Source organism: Oncorhynchus nerka, linkage group LG25, assembly GCF_034236695.1.
Source record: "Oncorhynchus nerka isolate Pitt River linkage group LG25, Oner_Uvic_2.0, whole genome shotgun sequence".
Taxonomy (NCBI): domain Eukaryota; kingdom Metazoa; phylum Chordata; class Actinopteri; order Salmoniformes; family Salmonidae; genus Oncorhynchus; species Oncorhynchus nerka.
In genome coordinates, this window is record NC_088420.1 from 44,307,514 (window position 1) to 44,332,232 (window position 24,719).

Sequence of the window (24,719 nt, forward strand, 5' to 3'; positions counted from 1 at the left end):
AGCGAGAGCGCGAGAGCGAGAGAGAGAGAGAGAGCGAGGGAGAGAGAGAGAGAGAGCGAGGGAGCCCTTTTGTGAGGAAAAACATTCTGATTTGGTGGGCCTGGCTCCCCAGGGGGTGGGACTGTTGGCTACACCCCTGCCCAGTCACTTGAACTCCAAAGATTAGGGCCTAATTCATTCATTGCAATTAATTGACTTCCTGAACTGTAACTCAGTTTAAAAAAATGAAATCGTTGCATGTTGCGTTTATATTTTTGTTCACTATAGATAAGCACTCCTACTATGAGATACTTCATGAATATGGACCCAACTAATATAAAATCCATTTAGTTGATTACATCCTAATGAATACGATTTCATGGGGGAATCTGATAGTGGAGTGGGAACAACAGTCTAGCATTACACTAGAATACAATGTTCCCACCTGTGCTCCCATGGCTGCGCAGAAGTAGAGACTGGAAGCAGGGTGGATCTAATGAACTATGGTTGGAGGGAAGTCTGTGTGTAACTAGCCCTATGGTGTACTGTATCATAGCACTATTCAACAGGTTACTAAAGCATAGGCTATCAACACAATACAACCATGAAAAACACTGAAAGGAAAAGCAGATCAGAGGAAGTCGATGTCAGAGAACGTTCGACAGAGCATGATCTCCCATGCTCGATTTCTTAAGTCTTAGATCAGAGGAGGTTTAAAAAACTCAAATCCAATTCAACTTACTGTAGACCTATATGTACATGCATATGAAATTGGTAAGATGAATGTGATCTATCACTGATCTATCACATTAACCAGCAGCATACCACCCTGCATCCCACTGCTGGCTTGCTTCTGAAGCTAAGTAGGGTGGCTTCTGGTAGGTCCCTGGATGGGAGACCAGATGCTGCTTGAAGTGGTGTTGGAAGACCCTTTCCTCTGGTCTTAAAAAATATCCCAGGGCAGTGATTGGGGACATTGCCCTGGTTAGGGTTCTGTCTTTCAGATGGGACGTTAAACAGGTGTCCTGTGGTCACTAAAGATCCCATGGAACTTATTGTAAGAGTAGGGGTGTTAACCCCTGGTGTACTGGCTAAATTCCCAATCTGGCCCTCATAGCATCATGACCACCTAACCATCCCCATCGTACAACTGGCTCATTCCTCTCCCCTGTAACTATTCCCCAGGTTGTTGCTGAGAATGTGTTCTCAGTCAACTTTTCTGGTAAAATAAGGGTTAAAAAAACATTTCATGTCTGTTATTTTCTGGGCAGTGAAAGAGTTAACAGCCACTCTCTCAGCCCAAACCCAGACAGACACAAGAGAGAGCATCACCTAGTTGTGAGACGCTTCTTTTCAAAGGAAGGGAAAATGATTACATGGGAGAAAAATCGACGCACCTAAAATCTCTTCATGTCATCTAAGCATGAACACTACAGCAATGCTATAGCAGCTGTTACCTCTTTTCTTTCCGTCTCGCTCTCCCTCAGTGTACCCTACCTGCACCTCGTTCAATAGCTGCAGTCCTACAGCGCTCCTCCACTCCCTACACATGGCAGAGACTCGCCCCCGCTCTCACCCCCACCGTTTTCTGGTAAACAACCCCACCACACACACACACTTTTCCTCAAACCCCATTGCCATGCTCCTCTAGCACCGTTTGAAATGCTTCCCCCTGTAAAGAGGTGCAGTTGCAAAACAACTTAACAGCTGCATGTGACAGAAATTGGTGAAATTGGTGATTTTCAGGCAAATAGAAGACAAATAGCAGGATGAGCACATAAACAAGCATTCCTCCAATGCCTGATCCTTTGCCGGCGGGTTCTCTTTGGAAGTGGCGCATGTGATTTGCTAACATTGTTAGATGGGTTCCTGGCACAGCGGTCTGTTTTTGTCAGGAAGACTGTGCGATGTCCAGAGGTCATATGGCAGGACACCAAGCAGCAAGGCTTGTTTGCCTCTCATGAAACACATCTATTGATATAAAAATAAATCACATGCTTGGGGCTGTTACGGTGACCGTATTACCACCAAATAATAAGTCATGACCGTAGTCAAATTCCAGGTGACCGTTTAGTCAGAGCATCAGGCTTCTCTAGGCTCTGATGCTGTTGATGGTCATTAGTAGGCTACCAAACTTGCTAACTGTCTGGTACTCAGCACTCTATTGTCCCTCAAATCACTCTAATATCAATGCAAATGTAATGGAAAATCTAATCAAACACTTCATGAGATCCCATGAGCTCATGTTGCGCAACATTTCTATAGGCTATGCAATTGCGTCAGAAAACAGAGTGATGGCCTTTATAAAATAGGAGGATCCCATCAGTTTTCTATCGGCTAGGCCTACTATATTTATTTCTCAACTTTCCTAATATTAAGCACATTGCTTCTATTTACAGCAGGTGTATAGTCTACCTGGCTGGCATGAAAATAAACCACAGTAAAAGCATCTTCCATTCGCTGTTTAAGTGCAAAGAGGACATGTATTTTCCCCTGCTCCTGTTCCGACAGGTGTATGATAATGGTCCGTTCTAAATCAAAACTAATTTCACACGTATATTATTTAGTATATAATTAATACAGCTTGGAAAAGCCTAATTACAGTGATAAACGGTCACGTGGAATTTGACTGACAGATGTGGTGGTAATATGGTCACCGCTCTAATGACGCCCTGTTTCTTTGTTAACCCCTCAACACAGAATAGCCACATGTGCTCACACCCTCTGAAATCATTTGGAGAAAATATCCTTTCTATTTTATTCAGCTTTGTTCAATTGTATTCTTCATACTATAAAATAATGCCACGGAATTGTAAACAAATTGTGTCTGCTAAATGAACTAGTGTATCCCTCAGCCATATGGCATAGCCAGATCAAGGCTTAACAATGTCTGAATATACTATCCTGTTCTTCTGAAATAGACTACCTTTCCTTCCTATCATGTTTCTTTAGACCGGTCTAAAATAAAGAATGGATTTATTGTGATGGTGTCGGCTATTTTACATGGATTTATTAGACTTTTAAAAATGTAGAGGTTCCAAAGGTCTGCATCAGTGGCTGTTGGAGTCCAAATGTGCACTTCACATTTCCATGTCATATAGTGTCAACGTTTATGATCACTAAGTTGGACGTACAGTTACAAGATGACATGGCGTCTGTTCTGAACAGAATGAGTCTGTTTGTCATTTGTGAAGTACGCACCTGAATGCAATTATGATTCCTTTTTATTTTACCTTTATTTAACTAGGCAAGTCCGTTAAGAACAAATTCTTATTTTCAATGACGGCCGAGGAACAGTGGGTTAACTGCCTGTTCAGGGGCAGAACGACTGATTTGTACCTTGTCAGCTCGGGGGTTTGAACTTGCAACCTTCTGGTTACTAGTCCAACTCTCTAACCACTAGGCTACCCTGCCGCCCCGTGCACATTGAAAATTACAATCTGTTTCTTTGAATTTCCTTGTGAAAGCCTAACACTGTAAGGTCATATTTTAGAACTTACCTAGTCATGTTGGCGATAGAACAAGCTTTCAAATGATTCCCACCAGACCCAGATTGGGATTTATAATGGGACGTTTTTGGAAGGCGTAAACAACAGAACAACTACAAGTCTGGTTGTTCCTTAAAAGGCACAGCGAGGGAGCTCAAAAAAAGCACCTTAAAGTTGAAGACTCTTCTACAAGTTACAAAAGTGCATTGAAATGACCCCGGAACTGTGCACATTCTGTGGAGATGTGTTGGGCCACCAAAAGACATCAGTTAGTTCTCTCACTAGATTTTATCAACAAATACAGCAAAAAGTACAATAAAATGTCAAGGACACATAGAACCAGTGTAATGGGTTTAGTCTCGTCAGGTGACTGGTTCTGTCCACAACGTTGGTCTAATAATTGTCCCATAATCTCCAAACTGTTTCCTTTTAATTGCTACTGTGCTTACACATTCAATATTTCTTCTGTAAGAAACATTTCAATTTAGCCCATATACAAAGCCTTCAGAAAGTATTCATATCACTTGACTTATTGCAGATTTTGTTGTGTTACAGCCTGATTTAAAAATGTATTAAATAGATGTTTTTCTCTCACCCATCTACAAACAATACCCCAGAATGACAATGACATGTTTAGACATTTTTGCAAATGTATTGAAAATTAAATACAAAAATATCTAATTTACATAAGAATTCACACTCCTGAGTCAATACTTTGTAGAAGCACCACTGGCAGTGATTACAGCTGTGAGTCTTTCTGGGCAGTTCTCTAAGAGCTTTCCACATCTGGATTGTGCAACATTTGCCCATTATTCTTTTCAAATTCTTCAAGCTCTGTCAGATTGGTTGTTGATCATTTATAGACAACCATTTTCAGGTCTTGCCAAAGATTTTCCAATAACATTTAAGTCAAAACTGTCACTTAGCCACTCAGGAACATTCATAGTCTTCTTTGAAAACAATTGCAGTGTAGATTTGGCCTTGTGTTTTGGTTATTGTCCTGCTGAAAGGTGAATTCATCTCCCAGTGTCTGTGGAAAGCAGACAACCAGGTTTTCCTCTAGGATTTTGCCTGTGCTTAGATTAATTCTGTTTCTTTTTTAGTCCTGAAAAACTCCCCAGTCGTTAACCTTTACAAGCATAACCATAACATGATGCAGCAACCACTATGCTTGAGAATATGGAGAGTGGTACTCAGTAATGTGTTGTATTGGATTTGCCCCAAACATAACACTTTGTATTCAGGACAAAACGTGAATTGCTTTAACACATTCTTTTGCAGTATTACTTTTGTGCCTTGTTACAAACAGGATGCATGTTTTGGAATAATTGTATTCTGTACAGGCTTCCTTCTTTTTACTCTTGTCAATTATGTTAGTATTGTGGAGTAACTACAATCCCTCAGTTTTCTCCTATCACAGCCATTAAACTATGTAACTGTTTAAAGTCCCCACAGTGACTGTACGAACATACCCCAACCAGAAGCCATGGATTACAGGCAACATCCACACTGACCTAAAGGGCAGAGCTGCCACTTTCAAGGAGTGGGACTCTAACCTGGAAGCTTATAAGAAATCCCGCTATGCCCTCTGACAAACCATCAAACAGGCAAAGCGTCAATACAGGACTAAGATCGAATCGTACTACACCGGTTCCGACGCTCGTTGGATGTGACAGGGCTTGCAAACTTCTACAGATTACAAAGGGAAGCACAGCCGCGAGCTGCCCAGTGACACAATCCTACCAGACAAGCTAAATTACTTCTACGCTCGCTTCGAGGCAAGTAACACTGAAACATTCACGAGAGCATCAGCTGTTCCGGACGATTGTATGATCATGCTCTCCGTAGCAGATGTGAGTAAGACCTTTAAACAGGTCAACATTCACAAGGCTGCAGGGCCAGAGGTATTACCAGGACGTGTAATCCGAGCATGCGCTGACCAACTGGCAATTGTCTTCACTGAAATTTTCAAACTCTCCCTGTCCGAGTCTGTAATACCAAACATGTTTTAAGCAGACCACCATTGTTCTTGTGCCCAAGAACACTAAGGTAACCTGCCTAAATGACTACCGACCCGTAGCACTCACCATCAGAACCACAGATGATGCAGTCTCTATTGCACTCCACAATGCCCTTTCCCACCTGGACAAAAGGAACACATATGTGAGAATGCTATTCATTGACTACAGCTCAGCGTTAAACACCATAGTGCCCTCAAAGCTCATCACTAAGCTAAGGACCCTGGGACTAAACACCTCCCTCTGCAACTGGATACTGGACTTCCTGACGGGTCGCCCCCAAGTGGTAAGGGTAGGTAACAACACATCCTCCACGCTGATCCTCATCACAGGGGCCCCTCAGGGGTGGGTGCTCAATCCCCTCCTGTACTCCCTGTTCACTCATGATTGCATGGCCAGGCACGAATCCAACACCATCATTACATTTTCTGGTGACAACAGTGGTAGGCCTGATCACCGACAACGACGAGCCAGTCTATAGGGAGGAGGTCAGAGACCTGGCCGTGTGGTGCCAGTACAACAACCTCTCCCTCAACGTGATCAAGACAAAGATGATTGTGGACTACAGGAAAGGGAGGACCAAGCACGCCCCCATTCTCATAGATGGGGCTGAAGTGGAGCAGGTTGAGATATTCAAGTTCCTTAGTGTCCATATCACCAACAAACTTACATGGTCCAAGCACACAAAGACAGGGCACAACAAAACCTATTCCCCCTCAGGAGACTGAAAAGATTTGGCATGGGTCCTCAGATCCTCAAAAGGTTCTACAGGTGGACCATCGACACCATCCTGCGGTTGCATCACCGCCTGGTATCAGCCGCTGACCGCAAGGCACTACAGAGGGTAGTGCGTACGCCCCCAGTACATCACTGGGGCCAAGCTTCCTTCCATCCAGGACCTCTATACCAAGCAGTGTCAGAGGAAGGCCCTAAAAATGGTCAAAGACTCCAACCACCCTAGTCATAGACTGTTCTCTCTGCTACCGCGTGGCAAGCGGTACCGGAGTGCCAAGTCGAGGTCCAAAAGCCTTCTCAACAGCTTCAACTCCCAAGCCATAAGACTCCTGAACAGCTAATCAAATGGCTACCCAGACTGTTTTCTTTGGCCCCCACACCCCTTACGCTGCTATTCTCTGTTTATTATCGATGCATTGTCACTTTAACTCTACCTACATCTATAACCTCAATTACCTCGACTAACCTGTGCCCCCCGCACATTGACTCTGTACCGGTACCCCCTGTATATAGCCTCCACATTGACTCTGTACCGGTACCCCCTGTATATAGCCTCCACATTGACTCTGTACCGGTACCCCCTGTATATAGCCTCCACATTGACTCTGTACCGGTACCCCCTGTATATAGCCTCCACATTGACTCCCTGTATATAGCCTCCACATTGACTCTGTACCCCCTGGCCTCCACATTGACTCTGTACCGGTACCCCTGTATATAGCCTCCACATTGATTGACCCTGTATATAGCCTCCACATTGACTCTGTACCGGTACCCCCTGTATATAGCCTCCACATTGACTCTGACTACCCCCTGTATATAGCCTCCACATTGACTCTGTACCGGTACCCCTGTATATAGCCTCCACATTGACTCTGTATAGCCTCCACATTGACTCTGTACCCCCTGTATATAGCCTCCACATTGACTCTGTACCGGTACCCCTGTATATAGCCTCCACATTGACTCTGTACCGGTACCCCCTGTATATAGCCTCCACATTGACTCTGTACCGGTACCCCCTGTATATAGCCTCCACATTGACTCTGTACCGGTACCCCTGTATATAGCCTCCACATTGACTCTGACTATTTTCCCCCTGTATATAGCCTCCACATTGACTCTGTACGGTACCCCCTGTATATAGCCTCCACATTGACTCTGTATATAGCCTCCACATTGACTCTGTACCCCCTGTATATAGCCTCCACATTGACTCTGTACCGGTACCCCCTGTATATAGCCTCCACATTGACTCTGTACCCCTGTATATAGCCTCCACATTGTACCGGTACCCCCTGTATATAGCCTCCACATTGACTCTGTACCGGTACCCCCTGTATATAGCCTCCACATTGACTTGACTCTGTAGCCTCCACATTGACTCTGTACCCCCCTGTATATAGCCTCCACATTGACTCTGTACCGGTACCCCCTGTATATAGCCTCCACATTGATTGACTCTGTATTGACTCTGTACCGGTACCCCCTGTATATAGACTCCACATTGTACCCCCTGTATATAGCCTCCACATTGACTCTGTACCCCCTGTATATAGCCTCCACATTGACTCTGTACCGGTACCTGTATATAGCCTCCACATTGACTCTGACTACCCCCTGTATATAGCCTCCACATTGACTCTGTACCCCTGTATATAGCCTCCACATTGACTCTGTACCCCTGTATATAGCCTCCACATTGACTCCCCCTGTATATAGCCTCCACATTGACTCTGTACCGGTACCCCCTGTATATAGCCTCCACATTGACTCTGTACCGCCCCTGTATATAGCCTCCACATTGACTCCCTGTACCCCCTGTATAGCCTCCACATTGACTCTGTAGCCTCCACATTGACTCTGTACGGTACCCCCTGTATATAGCCTCCACATTGACTCTGTACCGGTACCCCTCTAGCCTCCACATTGACTCTGTACGGTACCCCCTGTATATAGCCTCCACATTGACTCTGTACCTGTACCCCTGTATATAGCCTCCACATTGACTCTGTACCGGTACCCCCTGTATATAGCCTCCACATTGACTCTGTACCCCCTATATAGCCTCCACATTGACTCTGTACCGGTACCCCCTGTATATAGCCTCCACATTGACTCTGTACCTGTACCCCCTGTATATAGCCTCCACATTGACTCTGTACCTGTACCCCCTGTATATAGCCTCCACATTGACTCTGACTCTGTAGCCTCCACATTGACTCTGTACCGGTACCCCCTGTATATAGCCTCCACATTGACTCTGTACCTGTACCCCCTGTATATAGCCTCCACATTGACTCTGTACCTGTATATAGCCTCCACATTGACTCTGTACCCCCTATATAGCCTCCACATTGACTCTGTACCGGTACCCCCTGTATATAGCCTCCACATTGACTCTGTACCGGTACCCCCTATATATAACCTCCACATTGACTCTGTACCTGTACCCCCTGTATATAGCCTCCACATTGACTCTGTACCTGTACCCCCTGTATATAGCCTCGCTATTGTTATTTTACTGCTGCTGTTTAATTATTTCTTACTTTTATTTCTTACTTAACATGTATTTTTCCTAAAACTGCATTGTTGGTTAAGGGCTTGTAAGTAAGCATTTCACTTTATGGTCGACACCTGTTGTATTCGGCGCATGTGACGAATGAAATTTGATTTGATTGGCCTCAAGGTGAAATCCCTAAAATGTGGTATCCTTCCCAACGGAGTTAGGAAGGACGCCTGCATCTTTGTAGTGAATTGGTATATTGATGCACCATCCAAAGTGTAATTAATAACTTCACCAAGCTGAAAGTTATATTCAATGTCTGCTTTTTTTCATTTTTACCCATCTACCAATAGCTGCCCTTCATTGTTAGGCATTGGAAAACCTCCCTGGTCTGTGTGTTTGAAATTCACTCCTCAACTGAGGGACAGAGATGTTAAACACAGCGTATTATGTAACTTATTTAGGCTTGGCATAACAAAAGGAGTTGAATACCTAATGACTCAAGACATCTCAGCTTTTACATTTTAATTCATAATTCTAAAAATAAATGAATCCACTGACATGATGGGGTATTGTGTGTAGGCCAGTGACAAAAACACAATTTGAATTTCAATTTGAAATTCAGGCTGTAACACAACAAAATGTGTGAAAAGTCCAGGGATGTGAATACTTTCTGAAGGCACTTTAAGCCAATTCCCACAAGTGTAAAGGGTTAACGAATAAGAGTACATGAACCTGATCCGACTGTAGATCAGCACTCCTACTCTGAGGGTACATATAAGGCCCGCTGAGTAACGGGGGAAACAGGTAAACACGTGCTAGTCCATCACCATGAAGACCACACACCTCCAGTCACATGACTGATAAAGCATTGAAGAGGAAGAGTAGGCGGAATAGGACGGCAGCCTAAACACACAAGTACACAAAACAAACCAACACAAAAGCCCAAACACTCATCTCTGATCCCCCTTGAAAGAAACATCTCAGTCCATCGCCTCTAGAAACTTCAATAAAAATATGTAGCGTGGGTATAAGTATGTAGTTGATGTTAGGCTGCAGGTTTCATGATGGAACACTTGAAACCGCAGGACTAGTTTCAAGTTTTAAAGTGTATTTTACACATTGTCTGGATACAGACTAGGGGCAGTCAGGGGTTAAGGCCTGTCTGGTATCAGTGAGCTGAGCTCATGCTGGCCTGGTTGGCTGCATGTGAATGACAGGATGAGAGGATGAGTGCAGGGATGTAGCTAAGCCATATTCCACTCTCTCACACTGGGAAAACCCCACAGGATGAGCTGAGCCAGCGTGGGGCAGCGTACGTGTGGTGTGTGTGCGTGTGACTAGCTTAGCGGTGAGAGAGGCTGGTAATCTGTAAAGCTGCTTTGCCTAGGGTGGCTGGTGTGAAACTTGCCAAGAGTGACGGAGAGAGAGCAGGAGGGAAAGGAGGAGTGTGAGAGAGGGAGGGAAAGAGATAGGTTGTGAGAGGGTTGTGAGAGAGATTACATAAGAAGCTTTTTACTTTCCTTTGTCAACAAACACAGGAGCCATGTTTACGCACACACGGGACACACATGAACACACGTGCATGCACACAGACACACGGGGGAACGTGAGATAATGTCCTGGTTGTCATAACCTAAAAACCGTAGTCTCACGTTTATTGCCAATGGCCAGATTGCACAGCAGACAGGTGTTTTCCCTGGTTATGACTTCTGCCCCAGATTAGATACTGTGATATCGTTAAAATGGTATCTAAAAAGTAAGGCACCGGTACTATCATTTGGTTCCTGCACTGCAGTACACATTTTGTGAACAATATTTTCAGCAATATCCTAAATCCCAATTGCCAGTTTCACCTGACTACAAAACATTTAAACTAAATTGATTGACTGGCTGTAAATTATTTCTAAAATTACATGATATAATTCAATAGCATTATCGTCGCTACTACTCATCCCCGTACACAGAATTCACTACACTCCAATATGCCAAGCAACAGCAATCCTCCTTAGCCTACTGCAGATCCCTCAGTCAGTTCACTGTCTGCCCCTGCCACGACCCAGAGAGAGAGAGCGCGAGAGAGAGAGCGACCCAGAGAGGAGAGAGAGAGGAGAGAGAGACCCAGAGAGAAAGAGAGAGAGAGACCCAGAGAGAAAGAGAGAGAGAGACCCAGAGAGAAAGAGAGAGAGAGACCGAGAGAGAAGGAGAGAGAGAGAGAGAGAGAGCGAGAGAGAGAGAAAGAGAGCGAGAAAGAGAGCGAGAGAGAGAGAACAAGAGAGCGCGAGAGAGAGTGCGAGAGAGAGTGCGAGAGAGAGAGAGAGCAGAGAGAGCGAGAGCAGAGAGAGCGAGAGCAGAGAGAGCGAGAGCAGAGAGAGCGAGAGCGAGAGCAGAGAGAGCGTGAGAGAGAGAGAGGAGAGAAATAATTGAGGCAAACAGCATTGTGATAGAAAGAGAGAGACAAAGCAAGGGAGGGAGAGGCTCACACTTGTTCGAGTGAGAGAGAAAGAGAGAGGGTGGGAACGTGACGGTCCGCGTGACGCTGGCTCAGACACTGCAGGCGGTTACGTAAGTGTACCCCCTGCCCCGTCTCCTCATGGACTGAGCAGACACCGCTCTCCTCCAATCCCTCACTCTGCAGCCGCGGCCCGCTTTTCTCCCCTCAGCTCACATGGCTCCTCACATGCTCCCTCCCCCTCTTACTCGTTCTCCCTCGCCTGCTCGTTCCCTCTCTCTCTCTCTCTCCCTCTCTCCTCCTCCCACTCACTGTGCCCCAGGGGAGCCACCAACCTCTGCTGTCGCTTTTCTCTTTCTCTCGCTCTTTCTATTTCCTCACTCACTTCTGTGGAGTGAGACAGTAGCTCCACGCTCAGGGCAACAGGGATATGACACACACACACACAAAGAATGACAAATACACACTCAAACACTCACGGAATACGTGAAAGGACACACAAGCACATATCATTCTTAGGCTTTTTAAAACATGCCAACATGTTGTTTTGGCACAATATGTAAATGTCAGTGCTGTTGACTGCATCATATACCCTGTGAATTCTATCATATCAGAGTACAACCTATTTGAGTATGATACTGATTGACATTTAGCAACAGGACATGATCTCAATACTTGTGCTATTCTTGAAAAGGCAGTGGCATATCAAGGCAGCGCTACTTCTACTGTATGTAAACTCTTCAACGTCTCATCTCCCTCTACTAAGACCTGCAGCACATATGCTTCACTTTACCCTAAAGAGTTGATCACCAACCCTGGAACTTTGTCTAGTTTTCCAACAACCCTCCCCTCATATCACTCCCACCCTCCCTCCCCCTCCTCCCCAATTCACAGGCCCATGGTGGAGAGAGAGAGAGAGATGAGATAAAGGAGAGAGAGAGAAATGAGATAAAGGAGAGCGAGAGAGAGAGGGAGGGAGAGAGAGAGAGGTGCACCCACGCTCACTGCAGTATTGATTTGTTTGTTCAGCATTTGCCCCCCCCTCCATCTCTCCAACCCTTTCTCCCTCACAGTGTGAGCTTGTCCTCGAGTGCCACCCTGCCTTATATAAAAGCATGTAAAGGCCCACAGACTACTGATGATGAGGAGTCTGGGCTCAGGGACCACAGAGAGAACGCGAGATGCAGAGAGAAACAGAGAGAGCATGGGACACAGAGAGAGTGCGAGACACAGAAAGAGCGCGAGACACAGAGAGAGCGCGAGACACAGAGCCTACAGCACCGTGGGCATCTGAGTGCAGCCCACCCAGTCCATCATGACAGTACAATATGAACCAACCAATCTTCATATTCATTTGCTTTCACTTGTAACTGCAGCCACATAGTGTGGTTGATACAACACGGTATATTCACATTGCTGCTACACTGGGGAAGTGGTTTATCCTTCTAAAAAAGGTAACGACTGCAACACCCAAAGATGAACACACAACCAAAGCCGTTACAGGGACACCTAAGTCTGTGACAATACATCCATTCATGAAAGTCTCAGTATACAGTATTTTGTATCCAGGACGTTGACATTGGTTACAGAGGGTAGTGCGTACAGCCCAGTACACTGGGGGTGAGATATCTGCCATCCAGGACCTCTATACCAGGCGCTGTCGGAGGAAGGCCAAAATAATTGTCAAAGACTCCAGCCCCCTTAAGTCATAGACTGTTCTCTCTGCTACTGCACAGCAAGTGGTACCGATGCACCAAGTCTGGAACCAACAGGACCGTGAACAGCTTCTACCACAAGACTGCTAAATAGTTAACCAAATAGCTACCCAGACTATGTGCATATACCCCGTTTTGCACCAACTCCTCTGATTCATCACATACGTTGCTGATACTATTCATTATCTATCCCTTTGCCTAGTCACCATACCCTACCTATATGTACAGTACAGGGATTTCACCATGAGGCCAATGGTGACTTTAAAACAGTTACATAGTTTAACGGCTGTGATAAGAGAAAACTGAGGATGGATCAACAACATTGTAGTTAGTCAACCTAATTGACAGAGTGAAAAGGAATTTTACATTTTCCAAAACATGTGTCCTGTTTGTAACAAAGCACTAAAGTAATGTGGCAAAGCAATTCACTTTTTGTCTTGAATACAAAGTGTTATGTTTGGGGCAAATCCCCCAAAATATATTACTGAGTACCACTCTCCATATTTTCAAGCAGAGTGGTGGCTGCATCATGTTATGGGTACGCTTGTAATCGTTAAAAAAATGAGAGGTTTTAGAGGATAAAAAAGAAACGGAATGGAGCTAGGCACAGGCAAAATCTTAGAGGAAAATCTAGTTCAGTTTGCGTTCGACCACACACTGGGAGACTAATTCACCTTTCAGCAGGACAATATCCTAAAACACAAGGCCAAATCTACACTGGAGTTGCTTACCAAGAAGACAGTGAATGTTCGAGTGGCCGAGTTACAGTTTTGACTTAAATCTGCTTGAAAATATATGGCAAGACCTGAAAATAGTTGTCTTGCAATGATCAATAACCAATTTGACAGAGCATGAAGAATTTTGAAAATAATAATGGGCCACTTTGTACAATCCAGGTGTGCAGAGCTGTTAAGACTTACCCAGAAAGACTGCTGTAATTGCTGCCAAAGGTGATTGTAACATGTATTGACTCAGGGGTGTGAATACCTATGTAATCTAGATATTTTTCTGTATTTCATTTTCAATAAATTTGCAAACATTTTTGAAAATATGTTTACAATGTCATGGGATATCAATTTAATCCACGTTGAATTCAAACTGTAAAATGTGGAATAATTCAAGGGGTATGAATACCTTCTGAATACTTTCATATTGTCCAGGAGTTTCTAGTGGATAGACATATGGTTCAGGAGAAACTAATGAACTAATGAAAAAAGCATCTAATCAACAATCACTATTTTCAATTAACTCTGCACCTCTTCCAACTCAACTATTTACTTTTTTCACAACTGCCACCAGTTTTTACTTTTGTTTTGTTTACATATCTATTTGACTAAGTGTGTAAAATAGAAAAAAAATAAAAAAGGATATTTCATGTTAAAACTCATTAAAACACCAATGTTATTCACTAAGTTGATGGTTAATACTGTATTTAGTATAATGTTTATAGCTTTGTCATAAAACTTTTTGTAAATGTTTTATTTTATTATTTTATATATTGTACATGTGATAAGCAATGTTCGGTGTAAATTTTGTGCGCGTCCGAGCACTTCTTCCAGGAGTGCTGCACAGAAGAAATGCCATGCTGCACAGACACAAGAGACTGAACTTCACGGAGTTCGCCCCATTAGTTTGCACTATATGGATTTTTGTGTGATCAAATCAACATGATATCAGCACCATTTCAATGCAACAAACCAAAACAAACCTAACTTTGCAAGATTGAGCGCTACGGAGTTGAATTCTATTGGCGGGTAGCCCACGAGCGGACTTTCCATCAACTGCAAGTGAATGCGCTTTTCGGATCAGTTCAGATTTTTTTTAACCTTTATTTAACTAGGCAAGTCAGTTATTAAGAACAAATTCTTATTTACAGTGACGGCCTACTCGTAAAGCCACCCCCCCGGCCAAACCCTCCCCTAACCCAGATGACGCTGGGCCAATTGTGTGCCGCCCTATCGGACTCCCGATCATGGCCGGTTGTGATTGAACCCGGGTCTGTAGTGACACCTTTTGTACTGCGATGCAGTGCCTTAGACCACTGCGCCACTTGGGAGCAGATCAGAGCGCAGAGCCTTGCGTCTGCACATTTGTTGATATTCTTTGCTAGTTAGCGACTTACTAGCCCAGTCATAGATAAGTATAGGTCAGCAATGAGAAGTTACTGCCTCCTACAAGAGCACAAATGTCAAACTGTCTATGAAAAGCCAGTCAAGTAAAAGCTTATGTCTTAATTAAAGGGGCAGTGTGGTTTTCTGAGACTGGTTTATTTTCATATTCAAACCTATAGCCAGAGCGTTTATTTTCATATTGAAACCTATAGCCAGAGGGTTTATTTTCATATTGAAACCTATAGCCAGAGGGTTTATTTTCATATTCAAAGCTATAGCCAGAGGGTTTATTTTCATATTGAAACCTATAGCCAGAGGGTTTATTTTCATATTCAAAGCTATAGCCAGAGGGTTTATTTTCATATTCAAAGCTATAGCCAGAGGGTTTATTTTCATATTCAAAGCTATAGCCAGAGGGTTTATTTTCATATTCAAAGCTATAGCCAGAGGGTTTATTTTCATATTCAAAGCTATAGCCAGAGGGTTTATTTTCATATTCAAAGCTATAGCCAGAGGGTTTATTTTCATATTCAAAGCTATAGCCAGAGGGTTTATTTTCATATTCAAACCTATAGCCAGAGGGTTTATTTTCATATTCAAAGCTATAGCCAGAGGGTTTATTTTCATATTCAAAGCTATAGCCAGAGGGTTTATTTTCATATTCAAAGCTATAGCCAGAGGGTTTATTTTCATATTCAAAGCTATAGCCAGAGGGTTTATTTTCATATTCAAAGCTATAGCCAGAGGGTTTATTTTCATATTCAAAGCTATAGCCAGAGGGTTTATTTTCATATTCAAAGCTATAGCCAGAGGGTTTATTTTCATATTCAAAGCTATAGCCAGAGGGTTTATTTTCATATTCAAAGCTATAGCCAGAGGGGTAGCCTAGATTGTCTAACTATCTGTATGGTAATAATAATAATAACATTTTATTATGTAAAGTGGTTTCTTGCATGAAAACACAATATAAGTGAAAACAAATGTTTTAATGTCAAGTTCTTCATCATGTAAAAACATTTTTTTAAAGTCTCAAGCAATGTAGGCCTGCATTGAACACCACATATAGGCTAAAGTAGGCTATATCACAGAAGATAAAAGCTATTTCCATGCGAAAATATTATGGGATTTGCTCTCTAGACACGCCACCACACTCTAGGCACATGACACAATGTATACAATACCTCTGCAGTACAGTGTGTGTGTGTGTGTGTGTGTGTGTGTGTGTGTGTGTGTGTGTGTGTGTGTGTGTGTGTGTGTGTGTGTGCGCATTCCAGTAGAGGCTCCTCAGAGGAAGGGGAGGATACTAATCCTATGCAGTGAAAAATGTAAAAAAAATAAGTTATCCTTTTTAGATAAAACTATTTGCTCCATTGGTTTAGTTGGTAGGCCTACATTATGCTCCAAAAGCCACAATAGCCTATTAGCTACTGTCTTAAACTGTAAGGGTACAAGCCTCAGTGTTCACTGTAAACGCACGCCGGAAGTTGCAAAAAATTCTCACAATGTTCAAGTTTCCACTCACAAGACCTAACATTTGCTCAGTACCCCAAAGAAGGGGGAGGGAACCGAAAGAATTACAAACACCTGTGACAATCTGAAATACCCAAAAAGGCCCCTAGATGTCATATTATAAAATTCCTCCCAAAAATGTGAAAGTTACCAAAGTTTGGTTAAGATTACTGATTAACTTAGAAAGTTTCCAGTAATATACCCTCCTCTTGTTGTCTTGTACATCCCTAAACACCCTGTATGTAACACACCCATGTCATGTTTTGTACATCCCTAAACACCCTGTATGTAACATACCCTTGTCATCATGTCCTGTACATCCCTAAACACCCTGTATGTAACACACCCTTGTCATCATGTCCTGTACATCCCTAAACACCCTGTATGTAACACACCCTTGTCATCATGTCCTGTACATCCCTAAACACCCTTTATGTAACACACCCTTGTCATGATGTTTTGTACATCCCTAAACACCCTGTATGTAACACACCCTTGTCATCATGTCCTGTATATCCCTAAACACCCTGTATGTAACACACCCTTGTCATGATGTCCTGTACATCCCTAAACACCCTGTATGTAACACACCCTTGTCATGATGTTTTGTACATCCCTAAACACTCTGTATGTAACACACCCTTGTCATGTAATCTAACTAACAATTCTAAAACTACTGTCTTATACACAGTGTTAGGGGACAAAGTCTTGTACATCCCAAAAACACCCTGTATGTAACACTACTTATACCAGTGTTAGGGGATTGTCATGTTTTGTACATCCCTAAACACCCTGTATGTAACACACCCTTGTCATGATGTTTTGTACATCCCTAAACACCCTGTATGTAACACACCCTTGTCATCATGTCCTGTACATCCCTAAACACCCTTTATGTAACACACCCTTGACATGTCTGGTTCAGTACTCACAGGCTCATCAAAGGCCTCCTTCTTGTCCAGCATCTCTCGGAGTGTCTGCAGGATCTTAATGCACAGCTTTTCCTCCTTGTCCATCAGCTTCTTGGTGTGTTTGATCAGTCTGAATGACAAAGGGAAGAGTACAAACGAAACATCAGTACCATGGCTTTAAGTCATCTAAGCACACCAACGGACGTGTGACCTTTGACTGGAAGTTTGTGAGGACAGAAAATAATAAACAAAACCCTTTTTTTGGGAAACATTTAGGAAAAGTCAGAAGTCGAAAGTAAAACACAAAGAAGAACAATGGACGGCCAAATGCAAACTTGGCACTGGTGTAAACGCTCAAGAAATGCAGAACATAGATCATGTTTGTGATGGTGTGTCTGATCAGTGTTTGTGACTGCATCTGTACCTCTGCCACACTCACTTGGACATGAAGGCCCCGCTCTCACAGCGCAGTCTGGCAGCCTCTGGGAACAGCAGCTCAGGGCTGTGTAGTACATCCACCAACACAGAGAACTCAGCCTGCACCATAGGACTGAACTGCTCCTCTAGACACGCCACCACACCCTGGACACATGACACAATGGATACAATACCTCTGCAGTGCAGTGCAGTGCAGTGCATTGCAGTGTGTGTGTGTGTATTCCAGGGGAGGCTCCTCAGAGGAAGGGGAGGATAATAATCCTATGCAGTGAAATATTTAAAAATAAGTTATCCTTTTTATCCTTTTCCTTTTTTAGATAAAACCATACTAAATATATTTACACGTCATATTTACATGTCACCAACTCTGGAGGTCTCAGAATAACCTTTGGGTTCTTGGTCACCTCCCTGAACAAGGCCCTTCTACCCCGATTGATCAGTTTGGCCTGGCGGCCAGCTCTAGGAAGAGTCTTGGTCGTTCAAAACTTATTCAATTTAAGAATTATGGAGGCCACGGTGTTCTTGGTGACCTTCAATGCTGCAGTCATTTTTTGGTACCCATCCAGATCTGTGCATCGACACAATCCTGTCTCGGAGCTCTACGGACAATTCCTTCGATTTAATGGCTTGGATTTTGCTCTGACATGCACTGTCAACTGTGGGACCTTATATAGACAGTTGTGTGCCTTTCCAAATAATTTCCAGTCAATTGAATTTACCACAGGTGGACTCCAATTCAGTTGTAGAAACATCTCAAGGATGATCAATGGAAACAGGATGCACCTTCGCTCAATTTCGAGTCTCATAGTAAAGGGTCTGAATACTTATGTAAACAGGTATCTGTATCAGTTTTTATTATGAATAAATTAGCAAAAATGTCTATAAACCTGTTTTCGCTTTGTCATTATGGGGTATTGTGTGTAGATTGCTGAGTTAAAAAAAAAATTATAAGGCTGTAACATAACAAAATGTGGAAAAAGTCAAGGGGTCTGAATACTTTTTAAAGGCACTGTATGTTAGCTTGCTGGCTAAGGCTAACCAACACTGCAACTCTTCCAAGTCAAGGTAAGCTTTCATTTTAGAAATGAATTGGCACCGGACCTGCCGGTGTAACTGCTACAATTTTTGCTGTACACTGTACTGCGTGATTGTACACATGGTAAGTGTGTGCAAGGCGGTTTTGAATATTTCACTGTCTCTCTCACCTTGATTACTCCAATTTGTCTCTCGACTTTCATTTTTAAGCTAGGTTGTATAGCAACCTCATGATGGGTATTATATAGGGCAATTTCGAGTATGATGTAGTAGCCTAAACCTATGGATGTTACATTGAACTGGGTGAATGGAAAATGAATGACAGTCATCCAATATGCTGTAATAGAAATGAGGCCATTGTCATAAATATACAATACACCGCCCCCCCCTAATCTTGAACGGCAAGAACCGCCAGTGGCATATTCATGTATATTTGTGGGAGTGCATATTTCTGTGTGTGTGTGTGTGTGTGTGAGGGATCACCTGCAGCTTCTCGATGATGCTCTTGTAGTCAGGCACTCCCAGAATCTCCTTGCGGACCCGGGTGCGTGCTGAGGTCCTCCAGTCCTTTACGGCACGCTCCACCCTGTAGGTGTGGGCCTTCAGAGACAGAGTGTTCACTTGGCTGTCCAGATCCACCGGGATGGCTATGGCACGCGCCTTAGCTGGAGAGGAGACAGGGTGGGGACCTTATAAATAGGAACTGAAGGAGCCTCAAAGTTGGAGTGCTGATATCGGTTTAGCCTTGTAGACCATATTGAATACTCTGAATCGCTTTCTGAAGATGGGCCCATATCGCTCCCAGACACACACATTCACACAAGCTGACATGACACCCAATCAACCAACAGAGAAAGGAATTGGCCTACTTTCCGTATTGTCTGCATACACAGTGGCGGCAGACTAACATGTACAGGGCTTATTGGGTGAGATTTAAATACTTGCAATGTCTCCCTGTCATTATAGAAATCATTGACGTTTCCAGTCTACAAACCTTAGTCAAGGCCTGTCAAAGTGCAATCATAAGGCTGTGAGACTCACCCACGTCAGACAGTGTTTTGATGCAGCCCTCGATGTTGTTCTTCTGGGCCGAGCTGATCCAGGTGCAGTTATAGATCCTGAAGGAGGACTGGAGCAGCTGGATGAAGATGGGCTGGTGGGTCTGACACAGAAGAGAGGGAGGATAAACAGTCACTAAAACACTCCAAACAAACAAACACTTCAATGGCACTCAAAAATGTTGTGCCAGCACCTACCAGATGGATAAGCATTTGCCTCAAGTGCCTGAACTGACTGAATTGAAACACGAATGGCCTGAGGAAGGTATTTAAATACCCATGTACAAGGTTAACCTCTCTCCCAGGAATACCTGCAGGTTGGAGTTGTTGACAGGGAACTGGGAGCTAAAGAAGCCCTTGACGATGGCCATCACCGTCTCCGTCACGTACCTCTCCAGGGGAATGTTGGCATGGTTACGGTCCGTGGTGCTGTTGCACACCTAAAACCATAGAGGAGAGGGGAATGTTTGTCTGTCACTCAGGAGTGAGGGGGGAAGAGACTGACCTAGGGTATCTCTCATTTTTTAGTTGTAATATTTTATATGACAAACAAAAACATACATAGACAAAAACAAGACAACTTAACATACATACTTACAAACATACATACTCTACATATCCACAAACATTAACGACATGACAATTGCTCAGACACACGTTCCCACAGTATCCACAATGTTGTTTCTACTGCTTGTAAGACTTTGCCCCATATGACGTAAAATTGTATGTTTTTGTCTGTAGGCAGATTTTTCCCCCATATTTAAATAACGCATTTGATTCTTCCATTGTCTTAGCTAGCCTACCGCACATCCAATGTCTCGAAATATTCAGGAAGACGGATTAAAAGTAAACTTGCATTGTAAATCTTATTAGACAGCTTTTTAACGCTGCCCATAATTTTTGGAATTTATAGTACTCCAAGAAGGAATGAATTCCTGAGTCATTGTTAGTTTTACACTTAAGACATGACTGCCATTGTGCTGTAGAATGTGTGAAATTGGTCTCTTGTATAATAAAATCTATACATTACTTTATACAGGATTAAGCTTACATTTTCGGTATTTGTAATTTTGTTCATTATGTTCCAACACTCCCTCCATCGTTTGTCAATATCAGTTATTTTTAAGTCTTGGTTCCAATAGATTGGACAGGCTCTCTGCAAGGTTTTGTATACATCTTACCTATCATATGACTAACTATCTTCTTCCGACTTAAATGGGATTCTCTCAACATCGCTCCGATGTCAAAAAGCTTTCAGGTCAACATTTTGTGATATAAAACTTTTATATTTGAAAATATCTACATTGGTCATTGCTTTCTAATTCGGGTCAAGGAAATTATTTTATTTCCTATTACCCACGTCATTTTCGGTTTCTATGCCTTTAGTTTGTGGGCCAATTTATCTGTGAATTCTGAAAAGACTGTTCCATAGGGGTGTGTTTTTATGGAGTGATATTGGTTCTTGAAGAATCCGTTTAATTTTCTTCCATATTGTTCTAATGTTCTTAATTATGAAGTTGTTAATGTTCTTTGCTCCATCCTTTGAAAACAGACACGTGAAAAGATTGCACCTCTTCATTATGTAGCATGCACCTCTTCATTATGTAGCATGCACCTCTTCATTATGTAGCATGCACCTCTTCATTATGTAGCATGCACCTCTTCATTATGTACCCATTGTTCCTCTTTACTGCATTTAACTATACATCGCAAGTAAAAGCCTTGGGTGGCGAGTTGATACAATTCCAAATCTGGAAGGTTAAAACCACCCTCAGATTAAAACTTTGCTTTAGGAGTTTTATTTGTCTTATACACTTTTTTTAAGAACGTCTTCGGTGGGGTAATTCTACCTGTAAGGCTTATGGGGAGATTGTTTCATTTAATTAGATCTGCTTTCATGTTGTTGAGTAATGGGATAAAGTTATTTGTTATCACTTATTAAGCATCCTAAGTATTTCATATTTTTTTGTGGTCCACTTAAAGCAGGGTTTGTCAACTAGGTTCAGTATCAGGCCAAATTTTTATTGAGCTAATAGTCGGTGGGGCAGAACATAATTAGTATATAATATTAGCACAAATAATTGGCCAACACTACAAATTGAACAACATGTTTAACACATCCAATTAGTAGGCTTCATAATAAATCCAGTGACAATTACATAATATATATATGATTACGCTCATAAAATCACCATGTCTCCATAAAGATGGCGCCGAAGAGGATGGCTGACGTTTTACATGCTCCTAACCAATTGTGCTATTTTGTTGTTTTTTGCGTACTTATTTTTTAAACTTATTTTGTAAAAAATGTTGCTGCTACAGTCTTTCTTATGACCGAAAATGACTTCTGGACAACAGAACAGCGATTACTCACCACGAACTGGAAGACAAAACATCAAACAGGCAAGCATCAATACAGGATTAAGATTGAACCCTACTACACCAGCTCTGATGCTCGTCAGATGTGGCAGGGCTGCCCAGGTACGCGAGCCTACCAGACAAGCTAAATGCCTTTTACGCTCGCTTCGAGACAAGCAATACTGAAGCATGCACAAGAGCACCAGCTGTTATGGATGACTGTGTGATAACGCTCTCCGTAGTCCATGTGAGCAAGACCTTTAAACAGGTCAACATTCACAAAGCCGCGGGGCCAGATGGACTACCAGGACGAGTACTCAAAGCATGCGCGGACCAACTGGCAAGTGTCTTCACTGACACTCATCCTCACCCTGTCTGAGTCTGTAATACCAACATGTTTCAAGCAGACCACCATAGTCCCTGTGTCCAAGGAAGCGAAGGTAACCTGTCTAAATGATTACCGCCCAGTAGCATTCACGTCGATAGCCATGAAGTGCTTTGAAAGGCTGGTCGGCTCACATCAACAGCATCCTCCCGGATATCCTAGACCCACTCCAATTCGCATACCGACCCAACAGATCCATAGATTACACAATCTCAATCACACTGCCCTTTCCCACCTGGACAAAATTAATAACTATGTGATAATGCTGTTCATTGACTACAGCTCAGTGTTCCACACCATAATGCACATGAAGCTCATCACTAAGCTAAAGACCCTGGGACTAAACACCTCCTTCTGCAACTGGATCCTGGACTTCCTGACGGGCTGACCCCAAGTGGTAAGGGTAGGCAACAAAACGTCTGCCACACTGATCCTCAACACTTGGGCCCCTCAGGGGTGTGTACTTAGTCCCCTCCTGTACTCCCTGTTCACCCACGACTGCGTTGCCAAACATGACTCCAACACCATCATTAAGTTTGCTGACGACACAACAGTGATCACCGACAACGGTGAGACAGCCTATAGGGAGGAGGTGAGAGAACTGGCAGTGTGGTGCCAGGACAACAACCTCTCCCTCAATGTGAGCAAGAAAAAGGAGCTAATCGTGGACCAGAGGAAAAGGTGGGCCGAACAGTCCCCCATTAAACAACATTTGGTATATTTCTCTGTGTGTTGATTGGTGGGGAAAAACAGGTCTATGTAGTCTACTGTAGCCTACACTACTTTTTAACATCAACATTCGTTCAGAACAATTAGCTTGATAGCAAGAGAAAATGTCGCCCTAAAAAAGTATAAAAAGGTGGATTATTAAAATCGAAGAATGTACAGAGATGTGTTCATCTTACCATCGTTTTTCCAATGCCAAGCCAGTGTGTTTAATTAGCAATGAAAATGTTTCTGTTTACAAATAATTACATCTCCAAAGTATTTTTGAATCTAAGCATGGAACTTTCAAAGTGGCCTTCATTCCCCAGACAGAGGCCTGACGCCAAAACATTGAAGTGTTAACTGCAATCTACACACACAGCTTTTTTGGCTGACATATTCTGTCACTTATACTGGATAAATCTCCAGTTTCAAGGACGAGGGAAAACAGCTGTGGATATGGTGGAAAAACTTGAGGCCTTTACTAGGAAGCTTGAGTTGTTTGATTTGAACTTGTCATCTGGAAGGCTACTGCACTTCAGCACATCAGGGATGCTGAATTCTTGTGTGCATTTTGGAAAGACTTACAACTGCAAGTCCTCATTTTCCTCTATGAATGCAATATAGACTCATGACAGGAACCGGCTTCCACATAAGTCAATCGAGGACTGCCTGCGCATCAAAATCACACCAATGTCACGCGACATCCACAAGGTCGTGTCCGAGGGGAAATGTAACTTTTCCCATTGAGTAAGTCACTTACTGGTCTATCTGACTATATTTAGTAAGTATTAACATTATTGTGAGTGCTTATGCATGGATATTTAGGTCTCAAGCTGACAGTATTTTCTGTTTGTCCTGTCGTTAAAGGAGTGGACCATCCCAATACAGACATTCAGACACCACCTTTATTTCTTGAAAATTGTTTTATGTAGGATGCTACATTTTTGGCCAGTCACAATAGTAAGTAGGCCTAACAACTACAAACATCCCACTTCTATCTGGCCACAAATCATTTATTGTAAAAGATACTGTTAAGCCTTATAACTGGCTGAGGAAGGCCAAGTTATTTGATATAGGCCTAGGCTCTGAAGAAATATTCTCCAATTAAGCCCTCTTGCTTTTTGTAAAGTCAAATTAAGATTATTGTTGAAATGAATTACTCGACTGGTGTATGTTCTCCATCTCTTGCTCTGCAACACTTGCATAACAAGGTACATATTTTTTCAGCACCAGGTGGTGTTGACCTCCGATTGATTGCGGTGCGGTTGCCGTTTTACGTTTCACCACCACAAAATGGTTTGCTGCCTGCTTTA

General features: G+C 43.0%; 1 protein-coding gene across 5 annotated transcripts in view; it reads right to left on the reverse strand.

The window, feature by feature from the left end:
* Nucleotides 1–24,719, reverse strand: part of LOC115109547 (inositol 1,4,5-trisphosphate receptor type 2-like) — a 173,567-nt gene that overhangs the window by 77,788 nt on the left and 71,060 nt on the right. For all 5 annotated transcript variants that reach the window (XM_029634547.2, XM_029634546.2, XM_029634548.2 and 2 more), the window contains exons 33-37: nucleotides 20,267–20,395; nucleotides 19,939–20,059; nucleotides 19,381–19,562; nucleotides 17,864–18,006; nucleotides 17,446–17,554 (exon numbers count right to left, since the gene is read on the reverse strand). In XM_029634547.2, the coding sequence (XP_029490407.2) occupies nucleotides 17,446–17,554; nucleotides 17,864–18,006; nucleotides 19,381–19,562; nucleotides 19,939–20,059; nucleotides 20,267–20,395 (684 nt within the window). The remainder of the gene's footprint in view (nucleotides 1–17,445; nucleotides 17,555–17,863; nucleotides 18,007–19,380; nucleotides 19,563–19,938; nucleotides 20,060–20,266; nucleotides 20,396–24,719) is intronic.